The following is a 14416-nucleotide window of genomic DNA, read 5'->3' on the forward strand; positions in this document are numbered from 1 at the left end:
GAAAAAATCAGTTAGTACATACACACCTTAAAATATCTAAATTCATGAAGTAGTGTTTTGACTGTGCAAAATGGGGACCTTAGAAAAAACGGGTAGGTATGGCTGATGGGGACCTCATTTACATATCATTTGCATGACTCACACAACTTGTTATAAGACTAATGGGGACCATACTTCAAAAAGCATTTTTATATACATTATTACTGATACCGTAAGTCCTTCCATTATTACATTTGTTAGAGCTGTTTGTTTAAAACTAATAAAGTCTAGCCAAAAAGAACAAAAGTTGTTGATAGAAAATGTAGAGATATAACATGATACCTGTAAATGGTGATAGGGATGCAAAGCATTACTTTGTACAGAAAATCTTGCTGTTCATGAACTCCGCCTTACAATGAAGCAGAATTTGATAGGACTATTAGTGTAATGTGGTTGAAGTGAATATAAACTTATCAAACAGTGAAGGGATATCTATATCCCTACAAAGAATAATTCTTATTCAGTCAAATTTGTAAGATATTTTTAATTTCAGACAACCACATAGCAACCGCTTACTGGTGGTAATCTTCCCATTATTTACTTAATTTCCTCTTGTTGGCTGTGTTGCGGTTATATATGTAGAATTTCACATTCTGCCAGCTCCGGTCCTTAAGAGCTTCTGGATCAGCCCTTAAACACTTCTCACAGTCAAACTTTGCTGGAGCAATACAAGATGTGATGAATCGATTCATGTGCCTTTCCACTGCCTTCACGTCTGTCTCCTTCCAGGGTGTTTTCTTCTTTTGGGCAGTTGTACCTTTAAGTGGTCGGAAAAACACATTTGTAAATACAAGGACTCCAAAGTGTGTAAGAGTTATAATCCAAAGTTACAAGTTCTATAAAGTATAAACTAACTTCTACAGTATAAGAAAACTAAAATATACAATTACTCTGCCAAGAAAACACTGATGAGCATTCTGACTGAAATTGTCAGTGGGAAAGAGGATTTTGATGCCATTTTCTTATAAGCTGAACATGCTGTGTTATATTAACAAATAAACTGTTCATTCTGATCAATGACATGGACTCACATTCACTGACATAAATTTCTCAAAATTGTCATGAAGAAAAAACTGTATTTATAAAATGTTGGATCTGTTGGATAAATAAATACAATGTACTGATTCACTCATTAATCTAACTAACTATGGAATTGTGAGGACGTAGGACAGGTGTTTGGTATAGGGACTAGTTGTTGTTTGTATGTTTATACTATTAAAACTGTAACTGTTATGAGTCCTACTTTAAGCACCTAATATACTCTAGAATCAGCCAAACAACCCTTTATCTGATTATTGCAGGCATGAATATACAGATAAAACTACATTAAATGGGGGCAGCAACAGTTATGCCGCAAAGGTCTGAAATGACAAAGTATTGGTGGCAACATCTTAAGTTGGCAACACTGACAACAGTCTCTGATCTGGCCTTTTTTTTATGACTGCTATCTAACGATGTCCTTTATAGTCTGACTTGACCGGGGTTCTTCTACTGCTCTGGGGGCTTCAGGTGTAATGTTTTGAACATCCAAAATCATGTTGTCTGGTGTTGTATAATCGCAGACAGTGGGGCCCATTGAGCTATCAGGATCATTAAGAGGCAGAAAAGTGTTCTTAAAGTTTAGTTGAACTGAAGCATCACTGTCACTGTCACTTTCGGAGATGGTATCTGGTACGTGATCATCTGCACTCTCTGATGACGAATCAAATAGTTCAGAATCTTCCAGATCTGTGTCTTTCATCTAAAAAAGATTAATGAAAAGATTATAAATATGTAGAGCTGTAACAGGTAGATGAGAAATTATTCTTTGTGCTGTTTTGCAAGTTTTGTGTCATAATTTGATTATTTTAGCAGTTTATATTATAATAAGCAGAATATTTTGACTGTTCTGAAAAAAAAAGACTATCGAATTGCAGCAACTTGAAAAATTGAAGTGCAACTGAAAGTTATTGTAGGCTGTCTTAATTTTGGTACAAAAGTCTCAGTTTCATTTTTTGAAGTCTGTAATCTGAAAATAAAGGCACATATGCAAGAAATAATTTAGTAAAAGTGCATATAAGAATTTTTGAGATCAAAGTTGTGTCTGCTCTGCTAAACTAATTCTGAATTCACAATCTAGAAAAAACATGTTTCACACATTTTAGACAACATTAGAGTTCATCGTGGGGACCAGTTTTATCTAACTTTTCAAAAACAGTTACTACTTGCACACTGTCAGAACGTGTGTTGTGGGGACCACGTGAATACAAAATGTAGAGTGATAATTTATCAAGAAAAAAAATACTGTGAAGTTTGAAATCGACCATGAATATACCTCTACCACTAACCTTCAAGATGCCATACTTGAAATGTCATTGTATACCAATTTACATAACTTCTGACCAGTAAAGCTATTTCTCATTCACACAACTTAACACATGCTTTGTGGGGACATTTTACACACAACATTATAGTTCATTGTGGGGACCAGTTTTATCTAACTTTTCAAAAACAGTTACTACTTGCACACTGTCAGAAGGTGTGTTGTGGGGACCACGTGAATACAAAATGTAGTGTGATAATTTATCAAGAAAGAAAATACTGTGAAGTTTGAAATCGACCATGAATATACCTCTACCACTAACCTTCAAGATGCCATACTTGAAATGTCATTGTATAACCAATTTACATAACTTCTGACCAGTAAAGCTATTTCTCATTCACACAACTTAACGCATGCTTTGTGGGGACATTTTACACACAACATTATAGTTCATTGTGGGGACCAGTTGTATCTAACTTTTCAAAAACAGTTACTACTTGCACACTGTCAGAACGTGTGTTGTGGGGACCACGTGAATACAAAATGTAGAGTGAGAATTTATCAAGAAAGAAAATACTGTGAAGTTTGAAATCGACCATGAATATACCTCTACCACTAACCTTCAAGATGCCATACTTGAAATGTCATTGTTTACCAATTTACATAACTTCTGACCATTAAAGCTATTTCTCATTCACACAACTTAACGCATGCTTTGTGGGGACATTTTACACACAACATTATAGTTCATTATGGGGACCAGTTTTATCTAACTTTTCAAAAACAGTTTCTTCTTCTAACCAGCGAAGCTCTTTCTCGTTCACACAACTTAACACATGCTTTGTGGGGACATTTTACACACAACATTAGAGTTCATCGTGGGGACCTGTTTTATCTAACTTTTCAAAAACAGTTACTACTTGCACACTGTTAGAAGGTGTGTTGTGGGGACCACGTGACTCCAAAATGTAGAGTGATAATTTATCAAGAAAGAAAATACTTTGAAGTTTGAAATCGACCATGAATAGACCTCTACTACTAACCTTCAAGATGCCATACTTGAAATGTCATTGTTTACCAATTTACATAACTTCTGTACGGTAAAGTTATTTCTCATTCACACAACTTAACACATGCTTTGTGGGGACATTTTACACACAACATTATAGTTCATTGTGGGGACCAGTTTTATCTAACTTTTCTGAAACAGTTTCTTCTTCTGACCAGCGAAGCTCTTTCTCGTTCACACAACTTAACACATGCTTTGTGGGGACATTTTACACACAACATTATAGTTCATTGTGGGGACCAGTTTTATCTAACTTTTCAAAAACAGTTACTACTTGCACACTGTCAGAAGGTGTGTTGTGGGGACCACGTGACTCCAAAATGTAGTGTGATAATTTATCAAGAAATAAAATACTGTGAAGTTTGAAATCGACCATGAATATACCTCTACCACTAACCTTCAAGATGCCATACTTGAAATGTCATTGTATACCAATTTACATAACTTCTGACAATTAAAGCTATTTCTCATTCACACAACTTAACACATGCTTTGTGGGGACATTTTACACACAACATTATAGTTCATTGTGGGGACCAGTTTTATCTAACTTTTCAAAAACAGTTACTACTTGCACACTGTCAGAAGGTGTGTTGTGGGGACCACGTGAATACAAAATGTAGTGTGATAATTTATCAAGAAAGAAAATACTGTGAAGTTTGAAATCGACCATGAATATACCTCTACCACTAACCTTCAAGATGCCATACTTGAAATGTCATTGTATAACCAATTTACATAACTTCTGACCAGTAAAGCTATTTCTCATTCACACAACTTAACACATGCTTTGTGGGGACATTTTACACACAACATTATAGTTCATTGTGGGGACCAGTTTTATCTAACTTTTCAAAAACAGTTTCTTCTTCTAACCAGCGAAGCTCTTTCTCGTTCACACAACTTAACACATGCTTTGTGGGGACATTTTACACACAACATTAGAGTTCATCGTGGGGACCTGTTTTATCTAACTTTTCAAAAACAGTTACTACTTGCACACTGTCAGAAGGTGTGTTGTGGGGACCACGTGAATACAAAATGTAGTGTGATAATTTATCAAGAAAGAAAATACTGTGAAGTTTGAAATCGACCATGAATATACCTCTACCACTAACCTTCAAGATGCCATACTTGAAATGTCATTGTATAACCAATTTACATAACTTCTGACCAGTAAAGCTATTTCTCATTCACACAACTTAACACATGCTTTGTGGGGACATTTTACACACAACATTATAGTTCATTGTGGGGACCAGTTTTATCTAACTTTTCAAAAACAGTTTCTTCTTCTAACCAGCGAAGCTCTTTCTCGTTCACACAACTTAACACATGCTTTGTGGGGACATTTTACACACAACATTAGAGTTCATCGTGGGGACCTGTTTTATCTAACTTTTAAAAAACAGTTACTACTTGCACACTGTCAGAAGGTGTGTTGTGGGGACCACGTGAATACAAAATGTAGAGTGATAATTTATCAAGAAAGAAAATACTGTGAAGTTTGAAATCGACCATGAATATACCTCTACCACTAACCTTCAAGATGCCATACTTGAAATGTCATTGTATACCAATTTACATAACTTCTGACCAGTAAAGCTATTTCTCATTCACACAACTTAACGCATGCTTTGTGGGGACATTTTACACACAACATTATAGTTCATTGTGGGGACCAGTTTTATCTATCTTTTCAAAAACAGTTTCTTCTTCTAACCAGCAAAGCTCTTTGTCGTTCACACAACTTAACACATGCTTTGTGGGGACATTTTACACACAACATTAGAGTTCATCCTGGGGACCAGTTTTATCTAACTTTTCAAAAACAGTTACTACTTGCACACTGTCAGAAGGTGTGTTGTGGGGACCACGTGACTCCAAAATGTAGAGTGAGAATTTATCAAGAAAGAAAATACTGTGAAGTTTGAAATTGACCATGAATATACCTCTACCACTAACCTTCAAGATGCCATACTTGAAATGTCATTGTTTACCAATTTACATAACTTCTGTACGGTAAAGTTATTTCTCATTCACACAACTTAACACATGCTTTGTGGGGACATTTTGCACACTACATTATAGTTCATTGTGGGGACCAGTTTTATCAAATTTTTCTGAAACAGTTTCTTCTTCTGACCAGCGAAGCTCTTTCTCGTTCACACAACTTAACACATGCTTTGTGGGGACATATTACACAAAACATTGCATTTCCTTGTGTGTACAAGTTTTACCTAATTGTTCACACACAGTTTCTACACAAACTCGGAACAAAGAGTGATCATATAATGATAAAACAGTGATGGACATGAATTTACCTCTTCAGGTGTGATCTTTGGCCCAAAGGCACAAGCCATCAGACTCTCTGAGTGGACAGGATCTGAATCATCCTCCTCCATGGTGTTAACAGTGATGCTGGTCGTCTGTAAACAAAAGTAAAACGTTCCCAATATTTACTTATATTATATTCTAATATTTCTATTCAGATAAAGTTTTGAGATTACATCCATGTCATAAGCAGGACTGGATACATTTGGCAAATGACCCTGATTCTTTAACATATAAAGTGATAGCATTTCAATGCTTTTTAATTATGCCCAAACCCATTACCCTAACCCTACCCCTTGTTTTCGAGGGTATTCTTGCCCCTTGAAACAGAGGTTGAAATCTTCCCCATCTAATTGGGACAGCCCTCCAAGAGCTGTTACATAACCAGTGGTCATCGCAAAAACCTGCAACGACATCAGTAGTCTTTGATGTAAACACAAGCGACAAAAGGTTTTGCTGGGTATGTCATTGTAAAAACATTATTGAGATCTCTAATGAACCAATGCTATTGTTTGCATTCACTAAAGTGACAAACCTATAATATCCTAATATCATCTATGCTAATGCAGGTGAATCAATGACTTTTCCATTCATCCAATGGAAGTTGAAAAGTTTGGACACTCTGCACTATTTCACATATAAATCATAATCAGAGCTTCAGGCTGCTTGCAGAGGTTTGTAGACAACCCTGCTAGGATGCAGTGTTAATAGAGGATCATTCAGTTCAGTAACATAATATCTATAATGATCTAAACTGACCTTCAATAGCTTCTTAAAACTTTTGTAAATTAGATTCCTGTTTGTTATTTCATGTTCCTGTTATTTTCACTACACTAAGTGGTCGCTCATACATAGCAGCTTAAAGCGGCAATCCTGGTATTTTTTGTATATGTAACGTGTACATGGTTATAACAATATTAATACAGCCAAATTAGGTCCACATATTTCTCATTCTACTATTTGTTGTGATACTTGACTCATTGTATTTGCTGTGTTCTGTGCTACATACCTGTGTTTGCCATGGGCAGTCTTCACCTCCATAGTTATAGGCGATTTCTTCTCCTTCTTTGATGTCATCCAGGGCAAATAAACAAAGGTGGGGTTCTCCATTAACATCAATTGAGCCATCTTCTCTGAAGGCATCAATACTTGAGAAATTGGAAAAATTGAAAAAGAAAAAATACAAATGTCACAATATATCACAATAAAACCAGAGCCCCACTTAGTATAACTTAAAATAGTATATGGAGTGTAGTTTAGGAATTCTTAAGTCCACTTGAAGGCAAACATGAATGCAGCACATCAGGGGTGGTAAAGTTTTCTCCTTCTCTGGGATTCTGCATCACTTATTATATCCTTAAAATGCAGATGCAGATTAAGATGCATTTATCAGTCCCAAACACATGCACAGACATGCAAAGGCACACTCATGCAGGTAGGGAAATTTAATCTCTGCTTTTGACCCATCTGGTGCAGGATACACAGAGCAGTGAGCGACCATGTACGACGCTCGGGGAGCAGATGTTGGGGGAGTAAGGTGCCTTGCTCAGGGGCACTAGACAGGGTAGGGAAACTCTTGGATTTTTGGACAGATCAATCCAGGTTCATCTTTTGTTGTTTCTCCGTGGAGTCGAACCAGAGACGAACCAGAGACGAACCAGAGACCTTCTCTGCCCATAGTCCAAGTTTCTGCCGATAGACCACCGCCTCTAGACCTCCCCCCTATATATAACAAAGTCTCCTTTGCAAATTGTACCCTTTGCAAATATACCACATCCTGCAAACAATAAAAACATTTTCAATAAAACAGGAGGATCCATTAATTCTATTCCTTGACAATGAGTTTATGCTAATATATACTACAAAACAAACCAAAACTGACCACTGCAGCATTCTAGTCCCTATTAAATGTACTCTGGAGCTTTTCTTTTGATTTTAAATGATAATTATTTATTGATTATTTACAGCAGATACCACCTTACCTTTTGCTGCATAAATATACTGGACCTCTAATTTGCAGATGTGTATCATGTTGAATTGCTGATCCGTGGTGGCATTTCTGAAGGAAAAGATTAAAACAAATGAGTTTACTTTAAAATAATTGTTTGATTTGTTTGCTTAGTAAGATTTTGTGGTACTACAAATTGTTGTTGTTGCCTAAAACCTCATGAGGATTGTTTTTCTTGCAAAATTCAACTACAGAAACATTCTCCTTCACTCTCTGTCATGAGTAACGTTCCTGCCTACAGGATGATGCATACTCCTGTGCGTTGTTGCATAAACTATACACATCTACAAACATATATGCACCGTATATCTGTCTTGTGCATGTGTGAAAGCTAAACCGGGTCAAATCTAAAGCCAATTCTTTAGATTTTACCTGCAGGTCATGCCTGAAAACACCTTAAATGAGAGATGATTATGTCTGAATAATTATGAAGGAGTTTGGCTTTCACATATAAAGAACACAGCAGGAGAATTCAGACAGGAGGAGGCGCCTGGGTAGAGCAAGCCAGAGGCATGACATGATGACAAATTCAGTATCAGAGAGCATAGTATTTTTTTTTACAGCACATCAAAGATGATGGCAAAAGAATGTAATTGTATTTAGTTTTGCATTTACACCAATGTTACAAGCATTTGAATATGTCCTCATTATCAACAAAGAGTCAACAGGGAGATTTTTCATGCTGAGATATTTTTATTATCCCAGTCTCACGTGTGTGAGCTGTTAAAAACACTATGAATTTGCCTACTCGCCGGCTCTGAATCCTCCGGATAATTTCTACTGTATTTTCTCAATGGCTTATTCGGACAATCTGCAGAGTTTTTACTGGGGGGGTGACAGAAGAAACAAAGAGCGTTTGCGTTTTTACAAACTGCCCCTATCTGGATAGTCTCTTGGTATCATCCAGATTGCAGTGCATGTTTAAAAGCAACTTAAAGAGAGTAAAGTAAGAAGGAAAACAAAGCAGCAGCTATTTTCTGTTGTGATTTTATACGGGAAATAGATGATTCACTATTTTAACTTCATTTAAATTCAACAAATGTGGTGTTATTCCCACATAATAACTGGTAGTGTTGACACCTTTTCTCTTATCTACCAGGGCAACACAGAACAGAAGTGGGTTAAATGAAAACCATGAAAGAATTATCCATAGACTATTCAATATTATTAAGATTAAGATTAAGATGCATTTATTTGTCTCAAACACATGCACAGACATGCAAAGGCACACTCATGAAGGAAGGGAAATTTAATCTCTGCTTTTGACCCATCTGGTGCAGGACACACAGAGCAGTGAGCGACCATGTACGGCGCTCGGGGAGCAGATGTTGGGGGAGTAAGATGCCTTGCTCAGGGGCACTAGACAGGGCAGGGAGACTCTTGGATTTTTCGACAGATCAATCCAGGTTCGTCTTTGGTTGTCTCTCTGTGGAGTCGAACCAGAGACGAACCAGAGACCTTCTCTGCCCACAGTCCAAGTTTCTGCCACTAGACCACCGCCTTATGAATACAAATACACCTTTCAATTACATTGACCTCATCACACAATAACTTCTCTCTCCCCTGCTTTAGCTGTACAAACACTTTAACTTTCTATCTGCAAAAAAAGTAATATTCACAGTAAAATTTCTCAGCTTTTACCTGTTTATTTGCCTGACGTTAATAACCTACTGCTCTACTTTTCTATTCTAGACATTTTATCATATTAGTGACTTGTCATTTGTGATTGTAGCTAATTTAACTTAACTGCAGGTTTTAGATTTAATCTTCTATCATTTAATTCCAGATTTATGCCTCTGACCATGTTTCTTTAATAACCTGCTCTGCCTCTTCCACATGAACCTGCCCATGTTAAATAAGAAAATAAGTTAAAAGGGCCGGTTCATAACCAGCTTCCAAATAGAGGTTATCCAGAGCAGCCAGGTTACACTTCCTCTGTTGTTTAAAATTTAAAGCCCCTCAGCGGAAGCTACAGTCAGACTTAAATTATTCTGTATAATGGTACTGTGTAAAATGAGAACAGCTGTAATTTGAATTGTCTGACTATAGTCAAAACCTGTGCTCTATAATGTTCTCTATTAATTAACTTAAACATACTAAATATAGCATAACAGGGCTTATATTGATCTTAAGTTCATCATAACAAAATGAGACTCAAAACTCAGAAATGCTTAACTTGATTGTCTCCTTCAGTTTACATAAACTCCTACACATATGCATCATGCATGCAAGTAGTAATAGAAATGCAGTAAAACATTTGAGGTCTTACACTTAGCCTTTGTAGCTAATCAGAGCTATTAATCATGCTAGCTAGGTACAAGTAATACATGCAATTTGAGGATTCAACACTGCTTATAATTATTTAAGATACAACTGTGCTTACCTTATGCTTTACTTTTGCTCCTCTGCACATGTTCTTATCTTCTTAGCTAGTTTCTCCAGCAAATAATCTTCTTTTACTGTTGATAGCTACCTCTTGATGCTGAAAATGTCCTCGCTGCTTGAATCATTCCTAATGGGGACAAGGAAGTGGGTGGCACCCAACCATATTTGGAAGATGTGTGTGTGTGAAGCAGTGGGTGCAGTACTAACTAGAAACAGTAGGGCCACCAATGAGCAATGGTCACACACTCACACTCACCAAAAAACATGTCGTATGGGCCAATGCTTAAAACTTCACGGGCACCTTCAGAGTAGCTCTAGTAGTCATTTAAAAGGGTTATCCTCATGGGGACCGGGATTTTGGTCCCCAAAGCGCAACCGGTCCCCATGACGTGACTGTGTAAACAGTCAACGGTCCCCATCGCGTGATGATTACCAGAACACACACACACACACACACACACACACACACACACACACACACACACACACACACACACACACACACACACACACACACACACACACACACACACACACACACACACACACACACACACACACACACACACACAGAGGACGGAACCGGTGACCTTGATTCGTAAATATTTTATATACAAAATATTGTTACAAGTACATTCAACATATGTCACATTATAATAATGATGAGTACTTTACATACATTTGATCATTCCTCATATTTCACAGTACAGACATTAAAAAGATCACAATTTTAGTTCAGTTAGATTTTATACAATAAATACATGCTCTGCTCACAGGCATTTTCTTTTGATTTATTTTTTACAAACTTACACTTGGTTTTAAACAGAGCTCAGTTGTCGCTGCAGCTGTGGCCACTGTGAAAAATCCCACTTCTACTCAACTGCACGTTTTTGTTTCAATACAGCAGAAGCAGAAAGACAAAACTCTAAACTAGTCTCTGAACTATCTTGTCTCAACCAAACAACTTGAGTTTGGAGCCAAAGTGCAGCTAGTGTTTGGCAAACGTGCAGCAGAAGGCGGGACGTTCACCGTGGCCATGTCCACGTCCAACAACCCAGAACTCCATCAGGGAGCTCGTTGAACCCTTGAGTTCCTTGGCACGTGGTAAACAGAGAAGAGTGTGGATCAGCTATACGTTAAACCTGCATGTGTTTTCCTTTTCCATCACATTGTGGTAGAAAATCCGATACTCGGAATCGTATGATCCGTACAGGCTGTGCATGCACGGCAAGGCTGTGGCATCGGGAACGTTTCACCTTCAAACTGTAAAAAGGGGATGAAATTGAATCGTTAGCTGAACCGTTCCAGGTTCTCTCCGTAAAGGTGTTCGCACTTTTGAACCGTTAAAAAACAGGTGTCATCTTTTTGGTTTTCTATTCAGAGCAGGTCGACAGGTCAACAGTCGTCACAGTCACAGTTTCATCAACACCTGGTTAAAACAGAAGAGCTAAGTTCTAAACCTCTGACGTCACAGTTTCTTCTCACGAGGCAGAGAAGCTGCGTTTTCTTCGTTTTCTTCGTCTTACTCTTTTAACTTTAAATGCCCAGAATTCTTTGCTTCAGGGAAAAAAGTATTTTGACTTAAATGTAGATGGTGACAAACCCACTCATGCTTTAGGTAGGAGTACAGTGAGCTAGCTGTGTTAGCCAGCTAGCTTCTTTTAAGGCTACGTTATCGTTAACATTAACAAGACGCACTCTGATCGCAGTGAGTCGTGTTTTCTTTCTTTTCAAGGTTTTATATTTTCACTCTGGGAAAAACATGACGAGCGTTTCGTGGTTTCAAAGCAACGAGCGTTAGCAGCATCGGGACAGAATCCGTCCCCGTCTGAAGTCGACCCTCCAGAAAAGCTCTGGATCGGCGGCTGTGTCCCGACCACCTCCAGGAATCTGGAGCTACAGACGTCAGTCGCTCGGTGTCTGTTGCTCTTCTTCTCTCATGAGCTGTTTTAGTTTTAGTTAGCAGCCCTGGTGCAGTTCTTCTTGGCTAACTGCTGAAAGTAATGTTACGCTTTCTTTGGAACAACTCAAAACCATCAAACAGCTAACTAATAAAAAACACAGTAACGTGATGGTATCACGTTACTGTGTTTTTTATCAGTTAGCTGTTTGAAGGTATCTAGTGGCGTCTTCTGGGAAGTTGTATTTGTTAGAGCTCTAAAAGTATCTCAGTGCTTCCATGAGCACGAGTCTGAGACGAGCGTGAACTTTCCCTTTTCTACTCGCAGCAGCTCAACAGACAGTCGCTCGCTCGTCAAGCTGAATTTTAAAACTTCGTGGATGAACCACCACATGAATCTGATGCTGATGTTTTAAGCACTTCTTCTTTCATGAGCTGTTTTACTGTTGTTTCTATTTATTATTTCTGACATCACTTCCCTGGTGGACAGCAGGTTTCTGATGATGTCTTTTGGGAAACTGTCAACAGTGATGCCGAGGTCACTGAACATTTTCATTAGGCCTCACACGGTTCATTAATGTGGGATAACGGCTCCTTTCAGTTGATGTAAGATACGTCTGTATCTTTTCTTTCTGTCAGGTAGATTCAAGATTCAAGTCAGGCAGACAGAACCCGAGATGGTCGACAGGTGACAGACACCGGATGTAACTGACGACTTGAATAGTCCGTCGTTGGAACTTAAATGATCTCTGTCCTCTGAGCTGGAGATTTAAATCAGCTGATAATCATTTTTCTTTTTTGACATTTGAGAGAACATCTTTCTCTCACTTATATCTCCTGCGTCCTTCTCCCCATGTTGAATATTATCACTCAGACACTTCATCGGCCTGTGTCTGCTGAGGAAAACTGAACCGCAGCCCTGACTCTAAACCCAGATCTCCATTTATGATCCAGTTTCCAGCGCCGGTGTCCGAGCCTCTGCTCCTCATCTTCCCTCCTCCACGGGACGGATCTCAGATTTCAGCTTGACAAACTCCTTGGCCACCTCATCGGCCGGCCGCTGGGACAGGATGCGCATCACCGTCATGCCCGTCTCGTCCGTCTGGATGCGCGGCCCCAGGGGACACCAGCACACGCAGCTCTTGCGGTCGGCGACGTCGCGCAGCTGCACCACGGCCATGCCGACCACCCGGTCCGCCCGGCCGAAGCAGTAATCCTTCACCGTCACCTGGAGCTCGTAGCAGTCTGGAGACTCCTTACCCAGGGTGCTGTGGGGCAGAGGGACACATTGAGACTCTGCCTCTTATTCACTGTTTTCAGGTGTCAGGCGTCTGGATTTTGAAACTCACAACTGGAAGGACTCGTTGAACTTCGCCGTCCAGCTGTTGTTCTTGGATTTCGTGGTGAGCTTGCGCTTCTTGTCGGCGAGGAAGGGACCGACCACGGAGACGTCGACGAAAGGCCGGAACATCCCGGACGTCTGCCACTTCATGTCGTTCACTGCGATGACTGGATGGACACAAATCACGTGTGAATTTTATTTTTCTTGTTGTGGATTTAGTTTCAGGTTTAATTTAAACATTCTAACGACTCACCTCTGACGTTGACCTTACGTTCTTTGCCGAGCATCATATCGATCTGCAGGACGGCTTCTCCGATCGGCCTCTGGACCCCTGAACCTGCACCAGTCCAAGAATAATACAAACCAGTTTAATAAAGAGCACAATATTTTAAAACCATTACAGATTCATAACTGCATTCATGAGCAAGGAAGAGATTTGTCATAGGTGGATTTCTCAATAAGGAACCTCCACAACCTCAGATATCTCCCTGTGGAACCCGAGGAACCAGATTTATATCAGAGTGTTGTGAACTTACCCCGATCAGGTCGAATCTTTTCATTGCCGGTGACTCTGATGCCCATCCCATCGTGCACTGAGACAACAGGAAGAGACATTTAGAGTTAGAAACACACAAGTCATATCTGTTTGTGTGTGTGTGTGTGTGTGTCTGTGTGTGTGTGTGTGTGTGTGATCACCCTGCGAGTGTTGCGTGGTGACAAAGGTCTTGATGAGAGCGTCAGTGCTCTGGGAGTAAAGGGAGAGGGCGTAACGCAGCGACGCCAGTTCAGGACTTTTCTCCACAAACGCCTTCTTCAGCCCGTTTCCTCCAGCGTGGAAGTATTGCTGAAAGAAGAAAGCATCACAATGAAGGTGAGGACCAATGGATGAACGTGAGAATGTGAGCATAGGCAGGTCTGGACTCACCTTGATGCTCTCCAGCCCTGCGTCGATGATGATGCACTGTTTGGGCGTCAGGGTTTTGGCTTCACTTCCTCCCTGCAGAGTTCACACACTCACATTAGAACAGCTCCACTTA

General features: G+C 39.3%; 2 protein-coding genes across 6 annotated transcripts in view; both read right to left on the reverse strand.

The window, feature by feature from the left end:
- Positions 1 to 503: 503 nt before the first annotated feature.
- On the reverse strand, positions 504 to 10704 carry LOC133941395 (uncharacterized). Of its 5 annotated transcripts, XM_062381719.1 has the most exons (7): positions 10394 to 10704; positions 10136 to 10264; positions 7727 to 7803; positions 6754 to 6892; positions 6038 to 6148; positions 5735 to 5839; positions 987 to 1780 (listed from the first exon to the last, which is right to left on the reverse strand). In XM_062381719.1, exons 2-7 carry the CDS (start codon positions 10163 to 10165, stop codon positions 1484 to 1486), a joined length of 759 nt encoding a protein of 252 aa, XP_062237703.1. In that variant the 5' UTR covers positions 10166 to 10264; positions 10394 to 10704; the 3' UTR covers positions 987 to 1483. The 5 variants fall into 5 exon arrangements, with proteins under 5 accessions (XP_062237706.1, XP_062237707.1, XP_062237703.1 ...); XM_062381722.1 differs by lacking the exons at positions 987 to 1780; positions 10394 to 10704 and adding an exon at positions 504 to 796 and having other exon boundaries at positions 10136 to 10364; XM_062381718.1 differs by lacking the exon at positions 10394 to 10704 and having other exon boundaries at positions 10136 to 10364.
- A 24-nt stretch (positions 10705 to 10728) lies between these two features.
- Positions 10729 to 14416, reverse strand: part of LOC133941451 (protein unc-13 homolog B-like) — a 79831-nt gene continuing 76143 nt past the window's right edge. The window contains exons 39-44 of the mRNA XM_062381724.1: positions 14305 to 14376; positions 14076 to 14223; positions 13916 to 13972; positions 13633 to 13716; positions 13387 to 13546; positions 10729 to 13305 (exon numbers count right to left, since the gene is read on the reverse strand). Of these exons, the coding sequence (XP_062237708.1) occupies positions 13023 to 13305; positions 13387 to 13546; positions 13633 to 13716; positions 13916 to 13972; positions 14076 to 14223; positions 14305 to 14376 (804 nt within the window). The 3' untranslated portion in view covers positions 10729 to 13022. The remainder of the gene's footprint in view (positions 13306 to 13386; positions 13547 to 13632; positions 13717 to 13915; positions 13973 to 14075; positions 14224 to 14304; positions 14377 to 14416) is intronic.

Source organism: Platichthys flesus, chromosome 3 (genome assembly GCF_949316205.1).
Source record: "Platichthys flesus chromosome 3, fPlaFle2.1, whole genome shotgun sequence".
Classification (NCBI taxonomy): domain Eukaryota; kingdom Metazoa; phylum Chordata; class Actinopteri; order Pleuronectiformes; family Pleuronectidae; genus Platichthys; species Platichthys flesus.